Source organism: Anopheles moucheti, chromosome 3 (genome assembly GCF_943734755.1).
Source record: "Anopheles moucheti chromosome 3, idAnoMoucSN_F20_07, whole genome shotgun sequence".
Classification (NCBI taxonomy): domain Eukaryota; kingdom Metazoa; phylum Arthropoda; class Insecta; order Diptera; family Culicidae; genus Anopheles; species Anopheles moucheti.
In genome coordinates this window covers 24,083,164-24,101,063 of record NC_069141.1, presented here as the reverse complement: position 1 = coordinate 24,101,063, position 17,900 = coordinate 24,083,164, and the positions used below count along the sequence as shown (strand labels likewise).

Here is a 17,900-nt window from a genome sequence, read left to right as displayed (position 1 = left end):
AAGAAACAAGTAATAACATTCGAAACAAGTAATCATTCGTATATTCGTAATTTGCCCATCACTAATGCACTGCATTCTATCAAACCCGTGAGAGCGATCGGCAGCGCAAGTGAGATGGATCCAATTGGAAGTCTCCCTCATCTCTCGCTCAAACTTTCCACCGGCTGGTTTGAAATTCCATACAAAACCGGTTGTTTTCAAATTTCCGATAACAAGAGAGCATCCAAAACAGGAGGTAACATTTATTCCCCTCCAGCGTGCATATTTTGTTACTTGGGCCATCACTACGCATACCATCAACATCTCATCTCACTTCATCTCACTTACACTAGCGATGGTGCTCATGAGTTTGATGGTATGCGTAGTGATGGCGCAAGTGATAAAATATGCTCGCTGGAGGGGAACAAATGTTACCTCCCGCTAATACATGCTCTCTTGTTATCGGAAATTTTGAGCGAGAGATGAGGGAGACTTCCCATTTCATCCATCTCACTTGCGCTGGCGATCGCTCTCACAGAAATCTGAAAACAGCTGGTTTGTATATTTTGCATACCTAAAATCTATTTGATTGATTCATTATGTTTTTTATGTTATGATCAAACTAACGCTTCTTTTTTAAATTTGAATTGAATTTGACTCGAAAATAAGTACAATAAGAAAAGAAGCAGAATAGGAACGTCATGCTCCATACAAAATGTATGTAATACCCGGGTATGCTGGTGGCCAACTTACGTGGTAAAGTTTAAAATAAATCAAAATTAAATACTTACTGCTTGTTTAAAATTACAATGTATACACCAAAAAATCGGAAATAAAATCGGAAATGAGTTTATTATCAATGCTTAGCAAATGAGTAGAGAAAAGGTCAAAGTAAAATGCCGAATTGTTTCTATGTTGAAGAGCTCCCAAATGGTTTTTTTGAATACATGAGTTTGTAATTAAATAGAACAGCTAAAAAGACGAAAGAACGATGGATGTTTTAGTACGAGGTATTCCTTACCACCCTCACTCGTAAGCTTTTGGATGGCAAACAGGTGGCTTCGGATTACCTATCCGGATACAACTCTCGGGCCGATTTAATGCTCCAAAGTGTGCGATGACGCTGGTGCTGCTTTGACTTCCGGAACGTTGTGTCCGTCCCGTGCAACCAATCGAGATACCCGAACGTTCCGAAGCACTCAGTAAATCTGTAAACATACAACAAACATTCCTATTAAGCTGTGCAAGAATATCCCTCATACAGCAGTTTGGCTTAATGATTCATACTTCGCGTGATGATAATCGTGGTACTCGGAGCTGGCAAAGAACGGTCAATGGTAGCCACAATGATCCCGAATCGTGTTAAGGATTACCAACGGAAACCAGATGGCAGTGGTGAAGATGTGCGCCTTCATGAGCTGTATGCCGATCATCGGCGGGATCATGTGGCTGATGATGTGCCCGATCGGATGGCAGTACATAGCGGTCCAAGCAAACGGTGCCGTCCATTCGTGGTGCTTTTTATGAACCAGTTTGTACCGTGGCTTGAGGTGCAAGAATCGATGCACGTAGTTGAATCCAATCTCGGCAAAGAACACACACACGACCAGATCGCGCAAGATCACACCCACGTCCGGCACCGAACCACGGATTGTTCCATAGTAGCCAGCAAACGTTAACGGGATACACTGTTTGATTGCACAAGATTGTCTTCATCACCCGCCGCAGATCGTTCGATTCTATCGGTTCATTTTTACCGGGTTGCGTTTTGTATCTACGCTTGCGGGATGTTATCGCCTAAAAGTCTCGACAGTTGGTTCGCTGCAGCAGATCGTTTCTTACGTAATGCACCAAGGATACCACCGCTGTCCCTAGTCGCCGCGGACGTGGGCACAATACCACAGGCCCGAGTTGTCCGGAAGGACGTTTCAACTTCGTGTAGTCCTCCTTTTTTCCAGCTTTGATCCACGGTGAACGATACGCCTTTTCGTTGGCTACAAGGAACGCTTATTGTGCGTACGTTTGCGTAGCGTACAACTGCGGGTTGAAGAAAAAAGAACTTATTGCAGTTATTCGTATGCAGAGCAGCCCGTTTTTGCCGAAAAACAAAGATGCGGAGAGTCGGTGCGAAAATCTACACAATGGAGTAGAAATCAAGATGGCCTAGGCCATCACTACGCATACCATCAAACTCATCTCACTTCATCTCACTTACACTAGCGATCGCTCTCACGGGTTTGATGGTATGCGTAGTGATGGCGCAAGTGACAAAATATGCACGCTGGAGGGGAATAAATGTTACCTCCCGCTAATACATGCTCTCTTGGTGTAGAAAATCTGAAAACAGCTGCTTTTGTATGAAATTTCGAACCAGCCGGCGGAAAGTTTGAGCGAGAGATGAGGGAGACTTCCAATTGAATCCATCTCACTTGCGCTGGCGATCGCTCTCACGGGTTTGATAGAATGCAGTGCATTAGTGATGGGCAAATTACGAATATACGAATGATTACTTGTTTCGAATGTTATTTCTTTTTTACTTGTTGCTTTTTTATATTACATTATGTGTGATATAAACAATAATATATATAATTTTGCATTATAGTTCTATATTCGTTTAACATTTCGATTAACAAAGATTTGCAAGAATGTAAATAGATAGAAAACATTGTTTAGCTACGAAACCATTAATTGTATACATCAAAACGTATGGAATACCGTATTTCGGGCACTGCTTCTATATTACTATGGGCAAAAAAGGACTTCAAACAGCAAACTTAGAAAAAAGTAGGCTGCCATTATTGTTTGGATATTCATCCATTGATTTTCCTTATAAATTTAAACTTTATCGATTAGGAGTAAGAATTCATCAAATCCCTTTTGAACAGAACCCCACGTAAAGCAGAGAAATTGCTCACATTCCTCATACTTGGCTGCCTGCGGGGGCTATATTGACTGTTCCACAGCCGTACATGCTGACCATGAACGCAACAACCCTTTTCCCATTTCTGAATTTCCTTTTTCCAATTCCATCAAAAGGTTGTGGTCAGTAAGGGTCAGTATGTTTCATAAATATCAAAACACAATCACGCACATGCAGAACCAGTATAAAAGCTGGCCTTCCAGTTGCGGGGATCTTTTAGTGCTTTGTTCTGTTTACTGCTAGTAACAAGACTCCGAAGAAAGAAACATTCGACAATGTCTAACCAGTTACTTCCAGTGGTGATTTATCTGTGGTGTTACGCTGTCAGCACAGTTGCCTTCAATTCCTTGCGTCATCCGGAGCGCTTCAATGAACAACTCATCAACTACAAGGGTCGGGAACAATCGAACAGATACTTTGAGCTGGCCAGTGAAGCTTATTACACCGGTGCGTACGACCATCCTGCTGGGGAGGACAGCGCAAATTCGTCAACATGTATGTGGACCGATTGTTTCGAAGAACCTAACAGACCCACCGTTATCCGACATCGGCGGCGTGTCGATCCAACATTCTACGGACACCCGAAAACGCGGGAACAAATTTGGGAGCGAAACTTCGCGCACGTCATCATGGACAATCGGCAAACGCTCTCGCTGGTGACGCTTCTCAACAAGATCATCCTGAAGTACCTTTTCAGCTGCATACCTATCGTCCTGTACGACACGTACGTCGGCACCACGGAGAACTACATCCTCGAGGCACTGTTCAGCGAGTTTCCCACCACTTACATAACCGGTCGCATCGGTCCGAACTACACACTGGACAATCCGGGAATTCTGGAACCATTCGGCCCGCAGTGCCGCAGTTACATCATCTTCCTGGCGGACGTCATGATGACGCGGAAGGTAATCGGTCCGCAGCTGAACAGCCACGTCGTGCTTATACCCCGCTCGAGTCAATGGAAGTTGCAGGAATTTCTGGCCGCGAAACAATCGCGCGATATCATCAATTTGCTGGTGATTGGTGAATCGTACTCGGTGGACAAACGCATCAACAACGAGCAACCGTACGTACTGTACACGCACGAACTTTACATCGATGGGCTGGGTGCTAATAGGCCGCGGGTTCTGACCTCCTGGATCGGGAACAAGTTCTCGCGCAACAATGTGAATCTGTTTCCGAAGAAGCTGAGCAAAGGTTTCTCGGGCCACCGGTTCACGGTGATGGCCGCCCACCAGCCACCGTTTATGATCAAGCGCCTGTCGACGGACGGTGTGGGCAATGTGAATATAAGATGGGAAGGGCTCGAAATTAGGTTGATGCGTGCCATGGCCCTGTACCTAAACTTTACCTTCGACATTGTCGAACCGTCCAAGTTACAGATGGGGTGAGCACCAGGTTTACTATAGGTAAACGAGGTCACAGATATGCTGACGGGTAATTCTACTTGCTTCATTCTAGCCCTGGTGACGCCGTTGTGGATGGGATTCAACGGCGACAGGCCGATCTCGGCCTGGCCGGTATATATGTGACGATCGAACGGAACCTTGCTACGGAGATGTCGGTAGCACATTCGACGGATTGTGCTGCCTTCCTAACGCTGATGTCCAGTGCCCTGCCAAGGTAAGTCAAGCACCGAGACGTCAACCGTTTGGACACTGCTCACATACGGTTCCCATCCTTCTGCTCAGATACCGCGCCATCTTAGGACCGTTCCAGTGGCCGGTGTGGGTAGCGGTGATCCTGATTTATCTGTTGGCAATTTTCCCGCTCGCATTCTCTGACAAAATGACACTCCGACATCTTCTCGGTAACTGGAGTGAGATTGAGAACATGTTCTGGTATGTGTTCGGTACATTCACCAACAGTCTCACCTTTCAGGGAGAGAACTCTTGGAGCAACACGAAGAAGACGTCAACTCGCATGCTGATCGGTAACTCTGTTATATGTTAACGGACATGATTGTTGAATAATATACTTATTGCGATCGTTATCTTGCAGGTATCTATTGGGTGTTTACGATCATTATTACGGCTTGCTACACGGGTTCGATCATCGCCTTCATCACGCTTCCCGTCGAACCGGAACGGGTCGATGGTGTGGATCAGCTCCAGCGAGGGTTCTACCGTGTAGGGACACTGGATCGCGGTGGCTGGGAACGTTGGTTTCTGAACTCCAGCCACAAGGAGACGAATAAGCTGCTGAAGGATCTACGCTTTGTGAGCAGCGTCGACGAGGGTATCCGGAACGTGACCGATGCGTTCCTCATCTCGTATGCCTTCATCGGTTCGAAAAACGAACTGCAGTTCCTGATCAAGTCCAATCTGTCACATCAGTAAGTAGCGCAATTGTCGCGAATTTCTGAATCTCCCCATAACACATAACACTCCACCTTTGCAGGTTTCAAAACAAACGGTACGGCTTACACGTCAGCCGTGAGTGCTTTGCCATGTACGGCGTGTCGATGGTCTTCCCGCCCAACTCCGTCCATCGCAATCCGATAAACAATGCGATCCTTTACATGCAGGAAGCGGGTCTTATCACCAAACTCAAAAATGACGTCACGTGGGAGACGGTCAAAACGAAGGATGGCCGCTACATGGAAGCTTCGGTTGGGGAAGTTTTACGAACCACCGCACCTTCCGAGCGCGGCCTTACACTCGCCGACACGGAAGGTATGTTTCTGCTGATGCTGTTCGGGTACGTTGTGGCGCTGGGGGTGCTTATCTCCGAATGGGTCGGCGGTTGCACCAACAAGTGCCGTGAGGTGCTAAAGGAACGTGCGGAGCGTTTGAAAGCGGCCGCCGCAGAAGTTGCTGCAGCCGCGACTGGGAGTGAAACGTCCTCCATTCCGGCATCCATTCCGTCATCGGCAAACGAGAAGACGAAGCGAACCGGTATCAATGGCACCGAAAGGTCGCAACCAGCGAGTAATAACGGTTCGGCTAAGGTACGCCGCATAAGACTTACTGGGGATGATCCTCACGTTGGGCCAAACGTGCACGACGATCCGGTGGATGTTGCCAGCGAAGGATCCTCGTTGCACCGTCGCAGCCTCTCCGAATGCCTCTCGGAGGTAAGCGCGCATACCATGCAGGAGCTGTACAATGGACCCGATCGGCGACATTCGACCATCGTTTTCCTAGACGGACAGCTGATGTCGGAGGAGGAAGCCAAACGAAAAGTCGCTCGCAGTAATCCGAGACACCGGCACAGCTTAAGCTCCGTGCTGGAACGGGAGGTCAGTCAGCTGTTCAGGTTCTTGGGGAAAGACTCACAGGACACCTCACGGCGCGAGTCGACCGAAACGAGCGGTCTTGTGCGACGAGGTGCATGCCACGATCGGAAGGAAGTTGAGGTGGCGGTTGAGATCAACACACCGGGAAACGTTGAAGGCCACCAACTAGCCACGGCAGCGACTGTCACAGGTCGTCGTAGCATCGAGGCCACTTTTGGTGAAAAATTGCTACATTAAACGTTAATATTGCTGATGAAATGTAGAGCCAAGATGTTTTGCTTCAGTTATCCTTAGGTAACTTGAAGATCTTCATTTTCATTAGTACTTCGGACATCTTAGCCTGCCACTTCTGGCTCTATAGTGCATAGTGGATAGGTGAAGTAACAATAAAAGTAAACAGGAAGTTTGAATGAAACGCAATCGCGTGGTTAAATTTATTTCATGTCGCAATCAAATCAAATTAGCCAGCCAGTTGTCTTCTGCTAGTTCTGGCAATAGCGGGCCAACAGCTGTTTCACATCGCCCTCCGTCAGTCCAGCATCGCTGCCAAAATCACCGAAGAATGGCTTCTTGTTGGTCAGCACCGGATTCACGAACGAGGCAGCACCCGCAAGACGCGAATAATGCATCACACTTTTATAGTTGTATTCCACATTGTAGCTAGTACCGAAAGGTCCATCATATACGCCAAAGTTAACCGCAATGAAGACAGGATCTGGAAAGCGAATAATGAAGGGTGATTCCAAGTCGTTCTAATATTCACGGACGGTTTGGCTCCATCTTATCTCACCCTGATACTCCGTGCGCAAGTTTTCGGGGTGGAAATCAACGTAACTGTCACGATCGGGGCGTGACTGTTCGTGCAGGAATCCGAGCGTATGCATCATTTCGTGCACTGGCGTGCCAACGCTTTGCATACATTCGGGAGATTGGAGGTTGAGCTCGTTCATGGTCGGATCGGGGCTGCGTCCAACGTATGAATAACATCCTTCAGGCCTATTCGAGATCGTCACGTACTGCAGTTCCGTGGTGCGCGGTATAAAGCGAATGCAGGTCTTCTCGGCATACTGGGCGAAAGCGGCCTCAAGCGTTTGCATTTCTCCATCGGCTACAAATAACAAAATAAGCATGGGATGGCTAAAATAACTCAAGTTGCCTGGTACGGGTCTTCCACTCACTGAAGTTGGCGCTGATCACGTAGGGCACTATGCCGTCGGTCCACAAATCAATCTTAAGTGGATGGGTAACGGCGATGCGATTATCCTTGGTCGGTCGCAGCAGGATATCACCCTGGTAGTAGTGTCCGAATCCATGCTCATGCGGATATCCCGGATGCGTCTTCGCGGTATACCCACGCAGGCGTATTCCTGCAAGCAGTTAATTTGTGTTTTATGCTTCCAATTGCAACAATGCAAGCTGCTACTTACCAACTTCCCGACTAGGCTTGGTGTAGTCAGAGGTATTTATCCCGACGCTAAGTTGCACAAGACAAATAGCCAACGCCACGTTTATGAGGTAGTTCATCGGTTTGAATGCCATTCTGACGCTTATTCCAGTACGAAGGCTAAACTGTTGCTGATGCATATTCGACCACCTGGCGGCGGCTTATATACGAAATGTATTACCGTAATCCAACCATCCGCAACGTTTACACAAAAAAATTGAGTTTGCCAAAAATTGCAACGAACTAACACCGTCGTGCATACCATTAATCTTCACCTGTACGATCGGTGTATGCAGAAGTGCATACAGGTGATATCAAAAGACGGTTTCGGTTACTCGCTCTACTGCTTTCCATGTGTTTTGACAGGGTATTGCAGACTTCCATGGCAGGTGTTATCTGAACCTCAACGAAACAATGCACCAAGTTGAAAACCCGTTATGCTAAATAAACGAAACGTATTCTAACGTGGTAATAAGGTGTTGTTTGTCAAATTGGTAAAGTTTGATGTAAAAAGTAACAATTTCCATGGGTGAAGTATGTTTAAATGAAATGCTTCGGCCAGTCACAGAGTCGACTTCCTTCGCTGCATTTAATTTATGCAGCGAATCAGACGATTTTTAGAAAGATTACATTAAAGTAAATTAAAAATAAATGTTTTATGTGACATAAAAGGTATTTTCGATCAATTTTCATTCTTTGGCTTAGATTTTGGGCTATAAACTAGCTCATCTGTCAAATTCTTAAAAACCGCGTATCTCCGAATCCGCGTATAAGAGGAACCGCGTATCTCGCGGACTGCCTGTAATAACATTCAACACGAAACAAGTAATCATTCGTATATTCATAATGAATCATTCGGGGATCATTCGTAATTAATGAAAAAATAAAATGTGAATATAAAAATTGTATTCAAATTTACTCGCAATAACATATTGCTTCGAGAAATAACCATTATGAACGTATGATTTGACTCTGAGTTAGAAGAGTGAAAATGGAAAAAAAGAAAATGACTTTTTAAAGTGAAAAGACTTTTTGTACAATTATATTTTTAATGTTATGTAATGTATTTATTTTTAATTTTTTTTTCTAAAATTTTTGTTGCTTCACCTGCAGCGTGGAATAAATTTGCCCATCCCTATTGCATTGCATTCTATCAAACCCGTGAGAGCGATCGCCAGCACAAGTGAGATGGATGAAATGGGAAGTCTCCCTCATCTCTCGCTCAAACTTTCCGCCGGCTGGTTCGAAATTCCATACAAAACCGGCTGTTTTCAGATTTCCAACACCAAGATAGCATGTATTAGCGGGAGGTAACATTTATTCCCCTCCAGCGTGCATATTTTGTCACTTGGGCCATCACTACGCATACCATCAAACCCGTGAGAGCGATCGCTAGTGTAAGTGAGATGAAGTGAGATGAGTTTGATGGTATGCGTAGTGATGGCCCAAGTGACAAACTATGCACGCTGGAGGGGAACAAATGCTACCTCCCGCTAATACATGCTCTCTTGGTGTAGGAAATCTGAAAACAGCTCGTTTTGTATGGAATTTCGTACCGGCCGACGACGACGGCAAGTTTTTATGGAATTTCGGATACGCATTTTTTTCATCGACTGGTGGAGATTCAAACGCATGGGCAAGACACGAAAAAAATGTGCGTGGAACGATCGACATGGTGCGGATGGAGTTCATAGAACAGAATGTTCAGAAATAACCACGTTTATCAAATAATACACCCCCATTATACTTACGTATTGTTTTATCAATAAAAATACTTTCGGATGGTGCTTGTTGCGAAACGAAGATCGCGAATTTAAGAGTCGAAAGACAATAATTTATTTGCATTGCTGTTAGTATTTTCAGTTCTGTTTCGTTTGTTTGTTTTTCGTTTTTTTATTACACTCTTGCCTTTACAACAAAGTAATTTTGTTATATGAAAATAAACGTTACTTTTTAACAAACTTTGTGATAATTATAGCGCAACAATTCTTGCTCAAACTAAAACCAAAACAAACCCGCAGCTGATTGATTATCTCAGTTGTCCATACACACGCTACACATAGCCACACAAGGGGATCGTACTGTACAGCATGAGCAAAATGTGGGTGTTGTCCACACACACGCGACACAAAACCACACAAGGCGATCATACCGAAGAGCAAACAGTTCCCCTCACCTGAGTAAAATGTGGATAAAGATCACACACCCACGCTACACGTAGCCACACACGGCGATCGAATCGGTCGCTCTCCAGGAATGGTGAGAGCGAGATCAGCTGCCGATAATGAATGAGAGCACCGCGTGATAAGATTTCCCTCCGTGATAAGCCAGGTATGCGAATGAGGGAGGGGATACTTCATCTTGAAGAGAGTGATGGTGTGCGTTGCAGGGTTGGCGTCGTATGTATTGACAAGTCTAGCTCGGTGTTGCTTTGTTCGGGAAGAGCTATATGCGTTGACAAGTTCGATAGAGCTATTAAATGACCGTCAAATGTTGTTGCTGGCAACGATAACTTGCCAATGATTATATTATATTATATTATATGAGATATATGAGACATTTATATGAGATAACAAAACGAGCCAAACAACATCACGCTGAACATGTCAATTTAGTCCCCAAAACCCCTGTAATAATGGCCAACGTGTGAGAAACTCTTCTATCACGGGCCATGTTAACATGCGTGAGCGGTTCAGCTATATGCACGCTGGAGGGGAACAAATGTTACCTCCCGCTAATACATGCTCTCTTGGTGTCGAAAATCTGAAAACAGCCCGTTTTGTATGGAATTTCGTACCGGCCGACGACGACGGCAAGTTTTTATGGAATTTCGGATACGCATTTTTTTCATCGACTGGTGGAGATTTAAACGCATGGGCAAGACACGAAAATGATGTGCGTGGAACGATCGACATGGTGCGGATGATAGAGTTCATATAAAAGAATGTTCAAAAATAACCACGTTTATCAATTAATACACCCCCATTATACTTACGTATTGTTTTATCAATAAAAATACTTTCGAATGGTGCTTGTTGCGAAACGAAAATCGCGAATTTAAGAGTCGAAAGACAATAATCAATTTGCATTGCTGTTAGTATTTTCAGTTGAATTTCATTTGTTTGTTTGTTCGTTTTTTATTACACTCTTGCCTTTACAACAAAGTAATTTTGTTCATCATAAATTCTTCGCCATTCAAGATAAGCCAATAATTTTTCATTAACATTATTAATTAAACTCCAAACTAGTACGGGTTTACACACCTTATCGTAACGACCTGTTAAGTGGAAAATAATAATGAAAGAAAATGAATGAATGTTTTACGATAACGGCTTAATGTGTTAGGTCGTGTGACCGCCAAAAGGTTCGAGCATTAGATAACGCACCCATTAAAAAAACAATGCTTACACTATAACACCAGGTATAGGGCAAGAAGCGGACATGGTTCGGGCATCCATGCGTCCAACAGTACGTGTGCAGTTGATCGACTGATCGCAATCATTCAATCGATTGGCGGTAGCATTCGATTACCGTGTTTCCTTGATTCAATTATTAACGCTAGTCTGTCGCGTGTCTGAGTGCACGAGAAGCAGAAAAGAATCGTGTGAAAATTACAACCAGTCCGCGGACACGTCCAAGCGACGCAGCAAAAACCGTTGACAATGAAAGTAAAAAGCGTCTTCATTAGCACTCAACGGTGCGACTAACCGTTGATTATGTTTTGCTGGGTAATGTTTCCGTTGAGGTTTTTTTTTCCGCACTTGCAGCATAATTGTTCCTATTTCCTTTCTTCTTTGTAACTTTTATTTTCACCCCAGCTCCTACTTCTCCTTGTCTCTAATGGAATGGTGGTGGAGCTGATCGCCGATGCGTAAAATATGTGTGTCACAGCATTAACTTTTTGTTACGTTTAAAGTGGTGAGCGTACAGTACAGAACAAGCAAGTAAGTAAGTAGTCCGACTAATGAAAACATAATAAACTATTTATTAATTTCTTTCGCTTAATTGTTGTGAAAATAATAAATTATATTAAGTGTTTAATACGATGGCATTATTTTTTCTACATTAAAACCGAATTGCGTAATCTGCAACACTGCCACATCGCGTAACTCAATTTTCCTGATTGGTGGAGAATTTTCCTTACCACTTCCTCGACTACTAATGAACACCCTATTGATTTGATACCTCGGCCTAGACACAGTGCACAACTCTGCACAACTCCTCGCTCGAGACTCCCACCACATTCACACATTCACCCCAGCCGTTTGCTGTGGCCCTTCCGATAAGCAAGAACGGGAAAGGGCAGGGTTCACATATAAATATCAAACGACACTTTAAATCTAACACCAGATAGTCTGCAACGCTTCAGCACACACCTTCTGTAACAGCAGTGAGTTGCGGCGCGTCATAAAACCCTCCCCCCAGTTTTGACAGTTTTGACTTAGTGATCGACACGTGTTTGCAGAAAAGAAAATGAGCGCCGCGAGTGCCGTACCGTGCGCGCTATTTAGAACGATTCTAATGATCGGTTTACTGATCGGTGCGAAACATTGCTCGGGGCAGCTGCGTCGATCGGAAAGTGCTGAAGTAGGTAAGTGGAACAGCACTGTCGGTGTCCACTGTAAAGTGAGCCGAAGATTTACCGAAGGACGTGCCATAGCGTGTCCATGATGGGTAGTTAACTCCAGCTCCACTAGAAGCTCAGCATGAGTGTTGCGAATGCCCCGCAGAGGTTGCGCGGTTGAGTTGATCGTTCCGATTGCTTTGACAGGTCGACGGGTGCAGAACTATGACGCCCGCTATCAGCAACAGCCGGCACATGAGCTTGGCTTCGGATACTACTATCAGGGCGACATCATGCTGCCAACGGAACCGCAAAGCCAGGACCGACTGTCGATAGCCGAGGAGCACACGTCCACCGTTTGGCCGAACGGGATCGTGCCGTACTACATCCCACCCGATGAATTCAGTAGGTATCTATCAAGGGAGTATGATCATTGCGATCGCTTAGCTAAACAACATCACCAACGCTGTCTAACAATCGCACCTTGAACGTTGTCTCCTGCAAGCCCCGCGCGAAATAAGCATCATCGAAAGGTCCATGAACGTTTTCCACACCAAAACGTGCGTGAGGTTCGTTCCGCGAACACCGGACACTCGCTATTACGTACAGATCACTAATCGGAAGGCTGGCTGCTACGCGACGATCGGACGCGTCCAGGACAACAGACAGAACGTGATGAACCTCCAGTCGCCCGGGTGTCTGCTGGGTGGCACCCCGATGCACGAGATGATGCACATTCTGGGCTATCTGCACGAGGTGAGCCGTCCCGATCGGGACGACTACATCTACGTTAACCGCAGTGCTCTCGAGCCAAGGTATCAATGTAAGTAGCTCTTTGCAATGTGAACTGCGGCTTCATGGTAAGGTTCTAACCAGGGCACGAACTGTTTCCTTCCACCTGCTAGCGGACTCATTCTACCAAACCAACTTTGCAAAGTTCGAGCGAGATGTTGAAACGTACAACATCGACTACAACTATGGAAGCATCATGCACTACACGCGGTTTGCGGGCGCAAGGGATCGCAAATACCCGGTGTTGGTGAATTTGGTGAGTATGTTTTGTCCGTTTTCACTTGTCTTGGCCTACCTTGTTTTAGGCTATTACAATAATTTACAAAGTACTGGGCGCCTCCATAACTATTGACATTTCAACAAACAAATGGTTAATTAATCTGATCTGAATCTGGAGCCGATCTGATGTTTCAAAAAGACGCTTCACTGAAGATTCTTCTGAACGACTATTTTCTCTGGCAGCTCTGGAGACTCAGGTGACCTAAATTTTGTCAAACAATACTAGTGTCCTACACTTGATGAAACTTCTGAAAAGAGTCAATCAAATTAGAATTTCACCCCTCAACTTCATCTTTCTCGTTACCACAGAAACCGTACGATGAACCAGACTTTGGCAACATTACGCTGAGCCCGTCCGACATCCAAAGCATCCAGTTCCGGTACTGTCGCAACGCAAGCGGTCTCTTCTGGTTACAACCATTCCAACAACTTACCACCACATTCCTGGGTGCACAACAACGATCGTCCCGCTCCAGAGGATAAGCATGGATAGGCCCATGGCTCGGCTTGCTTATGATTCTTTCACTACACAAAACCACCAATAAACGTCTCACAGAGAGGGGGGGAATGTAATGTTTCAAAGTATTTCATTTGTTTCATCTTTTTTTGTTTTCCTTTTTTTTCCTCTTTCATAGCATATTTTTACATTACGTAGTTTCACTGTTTGAAAGTTTTTATGTTTGTGTGTGTGTTTTTTTGTTGTTCTTTTAACCTTGCCTTCCGACCACTTTCTTTTCACTTACTACCAATAAATTTTAGCGATATATTACACATATTGCCGGTTCTCTTCTATTCGGTTCCGTCGCTGGCTCGCTAAATGAAACACAAATCGTATTCGGGTGTATCTTAGTTATCGATGTAAGCCTACTAGATCACCACAGCAACCGGTGCTGTGTGTATGTGTGGTTGTTTTAATTGATTTAAACTAGAACTAAATTTTGTTGTAATACACAATATCCTTTTGAAACTATACACATACATGAGTTTTATTTGTTTTTTTTTTTGTTAAGACTCTTCCATTAACAGAATCCTAACCCGACTGGGAAACATTTTCCCCTGAATATATATATATATATATATAATTTTAGAAACAAACTTTTATACACTGAAATGTTTCCTTTTACAGTAAAAGAAAGGTTCGATTTTGCTAACAAAATGGGTACAACAACGTAATGGAATTGTGGTTGACGATGTGCGACGACACTATTACAAATATATAGAAGCCGATCCACCATCATCATCTGCACACGATTGCCCTTTACCCTTTGCCATACTAGCGGCTAACTTTCCTGCTGCCATAAGCACTCATTCGTATTGAGGACGATTCGGTTTTGGTGTGATTGAATTGTATGTGTTTGTGTGTCGGTGGTGTGTGATTGATGGTAGAAAATACATCCGTGTTTTCCCTTAAACAAAATATACTCCCACCGCACACAATGTGCGCCAAATGGTGTTCGAATGACACTTGGTTCTGGCACACGCAGCACGCAATCCTTCCGCTGTGAGGTGTGCGTGCGTGTGACATATCCTTCACATGTTTCACTTGTGATACGTAAACTGTGAGAGCAAAACAACACCGCAATGCGCTTACATTTTTCAGCATGCTGCCGCAATGTGTTTTTGTTTTTTATTAATTGTTTTAGTATAAGTTTTATTTAAGTTTACTGCAATTAATCTCCCCTCCTTCCTTCTTCGGTAATAAATTGTACAAGAGAGCACTGCTCACATGTGTGTGTGTGTTCGGGGAGCGGCATGCATTTACACGCACACTTACGGAGATGATGAGGTTACTATGTTTTTAATCGATCCACGATTATGTAATTCTTTTCTTCCTTGCCTTAAAGTGTGTGTTTTTTTTGTTCTCTTCTTACTGTTTCGTTCTAAATTACTGCTGCTACGCACTAATCATATCTGTTCTGTTGGCTTAGCTTTTCCACTTTCTACTCCCTATTATATGCTCCGTACAATGGAGCGCATACATTTCTGCCCACGTCCTTGCCTTGCACTTCTCGCCCGTGAAACGGGTTTTTTTTTTGTTTATTTTTAATAATTGTCTTAAAATGTTCTGCCAGCTTGTTTCGTGTTTACATTCGAATTTTCTCATGTTTTGTTGTCTACGACATTCGACACATTGTAATTATTAAATAGCCCTTTAGTGTCAAACCGTCCAGCGTTCACCTGCACTGCTAATTTTTAATGAAATATGTTTGTTTTCCGATTATTCGTTTCGTGTTTGTTTTCGACTCCATTTTAAAGTGCACTCGAGAGAAAGCGCTTTCTTAGCCGAATTAATTGATTTGCAAATTTCACAACTTTTTCTGATTCCGCGTCTGCGTGTGTTTGTTCGTATTCTAGTGCTTTTCTTTGTTTTCTTTTTGTTTGCTTCCTGTTTAATACTTTAATAAAGTTTTATTCACGTCAATCATACGCTGGTAAGGGTATACTTGTACGTACGTATTTCATTACTCGCTCTTCCTCTCCTTCCTTCTTTTGAACCTGAAATTGTGGAGTGATAATCGTATAATGCTTGCGGCTATGTTTGCATTACTTCCTGCGTATTCGGCAATTTGAGGTAATTTTTCATTATTTTATCATATTTTTGCTTTCTTATATCGAAGTTACTGTTGTTTTGGTGTGTGTTAATGTGTGTATACAATCAAAAACCGAAACATATAAGTTAGAAATGGAACATGCAAACCGATCCATCGGTAACTGTATCTTCCTTTTCGACGAAACGTATTGCGATACCATAAGAGCCGTAAAAGAAATTGTTCTAATGTGTGTTTTAAATGTGATCCCATCTGGAATCGCTTTCTCTCTTTCTCCTCTTCGACGTTTTTGGTTTGAATTTCTTCCGTGTTCTAATCTCCGTTTTGAAAGACATGTGTGTTCCAATAATCTCGTTCTTCTTCGGTACTGGAATTTCTCTACTGAGCTTCACATTGACATTTTGAGTTTGTTCAGTACAAGGTTCGATAGAATATCCTCCATGCGGCATTACGTTTCTGTCCGTTACCTTATGTGTTGCAGCTATTGAGATAAAGCCAATTCTTAAGAAGTATGCGGGCGAATGAGCTTAATATATGCGCGTTGGATAGCACCCCTTTTGTTTGCTGATACCGTATTTTTGGGGTCGGAATTCTTGTCTGAAATGGTCGATGAAGTTCACGAGCAAGAGGACAGTGTATAGCCAATTACAAAAGTCCCCCCGTCGAGTGTAAAGGAGCAGCCAATTGTGGATGGTTAAAGCGAATCGTATGTGTAGCGGTAGGGTGGTGATGAGCTCTTGCCAATAGGTTTTGCAAAAACACACCCCCCACACACAGATCACTATTAATGTCCACGGCGTTCCAGATATCCGTGCGGAAAGTGATCGTGTGTGTGTGTGTGTGGTGTTGAGTGTATGAAGGAAAGTTAGAAAATATAAACGGATTAAATTGTTTTACTTTATACATTTCTCGCGTAGAACTCAAACGAGCTTTGGATTCTTGTGCTTTCTCTTCCCACCGTTCTTCCCTACTCTCTATAACAGCAAGCCTATCCTTGTCCGAAATCCTAATGCCTGATCCTTCACCTCCTCCCTCCTTCTTTACCACTATGTACTATCTATACACAAACATACTACCTTCGTCCCCCTCAAAAAACGGGTCGCTTGGAAAGCCTCAATCCGTTCACATCCGTTCTCGCCGGCAAACACACGCACACATTCAATAAACCTGCATTACATTTATTTTCCATTCAGCACCATTCATTCCAACCCTCTGCAACCATTGGCTCGCGCGGCTTAATACGCTGATAATAATTAATAAAAAAAACAACCGCGAATCTAATGTCCTGGGGGATATTATCATGTTTCTTTTCCTTACTATTTTGCTGTACAATCATTCCACGGCGCTCGCGCTCTCTCTCTCACTCTCTTCACGTTCATACACACTCGAGTGATTACTTTTTGACCAAAACACACGGGAACTAGTGGCCGCACACTAAAGGGTAAGGAGGGGGAGGGAGCAGCGCAAAGTGGCCGACCCATTTCGATTGGATTGTTCGAATCCTATTCCTCCCGTGGTCAAGCGAGTGGACCATTAGTTCGCGTGTTCTGGTACAAAATGGCAGTGATCTACTGGTTCATTCCATATATTTTGCAATTTTTGCGGAATTCTATTTAAGATTTCTTTTTTTTTCCTTGTTTGTTCGTTTTGTTTCACTTTGTACAGAGTTTTACACATATTCATTTTGCACGGCGCTTTGGCCCATATTTTAAAACTTAGGCAATAACAAAACCGTTTGTCAATTAGTGTGTGTTTTTGTTTTTCCTCTTTTAAACAACCAATTCAGCCCAATTACAATCCCAATGAAATTGCAGAACATTTTGCACCACCGCCACCTTTCGCAACGGGAGTAGATCATTCGTATCGCGAATCAGGACGATCGGGGTTGTATATACCGCGAGCGAGAGTACACTGTCAAACAGAACTTTTCATGCTTTCAGCTTTTGGCAATCATAAGAACTCTTCCTTAAGCAACCTTTCCTGGTCTTCCTTTCTTCAGAGCTTGGTCTATTATATTGTGTATAAAGTAATACCAAATGTGTTTGAAAGTTAATAAAAACAAATTAATGAGAAGAGTCCTTTTTCCAGATGCAATGCTGTGTGTGTGTGATAAGATGCAAATTTCGACAGTTCAA

General features: G+C 43.8%; 3 protein-coding genes and 1 pseudogene across 3 annotated transcripts; 2 read left to right on the top strand and 2 right to left on the bottom strand.

The window, feature by feature from the left end:
• Positions 1-827: 827 nt before the first annotated feature.
• On the bottom strand, positions 828-2,903 carry LOC128300787 (fatty acid hydroxylase domain-containing protein 2-like; annotated as a pseudogene).
• A 271-nt stretch (positions 2,904-3,174) lies between these two features.
• LOC128300784 (ionotropic receptor 21a) lies at positions 3,175-6,374 on the top strand. Its single transcript, XM_053036976.1, has 5 exons — positions 3,175-4,286; positions 4,361-4,522; positions 4,591-4,832; positions 4,901-5,234; positions 5,300-6,374. The coding sequence occupies exons 1-5, from the start codon at positions 3,175-3,177 to the stop codon at positions 6,372-6,374; spliced, it is 2,925 nt and encodes a 974-aa protein (XP_052892936.1).
• Positions 6,375-6,619: 245 nt separating this feature from the next.
• LOC128300781 (astacin-like) lies at positions 6,620-7,721 on the bottom strand. Its single transcript, XM_053036972.1, has 4 exons — positions 7,565-7,721; positions 7,316-7,504; positions 6,928-7,245; positions 6,620-6,852 (listed from the first exon to the last, which is right to left on the bottom strand). Exons 1-4 carry the CDS (start codon positions 7,719-7,721, stop codon positions 6,620-6,622), a joined length of 897 nt encoding a protein of 298 aa, XP_052892932.1.
• A 4,333-nt stretch (positions 7,722-12,054) lies between these two features.
• Positions 12,055-13,699, top strand: LOC128302369 (hatching enzyme 1.2-like). The gene is made up of 5 exons (XM_053039179.1): positions 12,055-12,172; positions 12,353-12,550; positions 12,651-12,968; positions 13,051-13,193; positions 13,526-13,699. Exons 1-5 carry the CDS (start codon positions 12,055-12,057, stop codon positions 13,697-13,699), a joined length of 951 nt encoding a protein of 316 aa, XP_052895139.1.
• Positions 13,700-17,900: the final 4,201 nt, after the last annotated feature.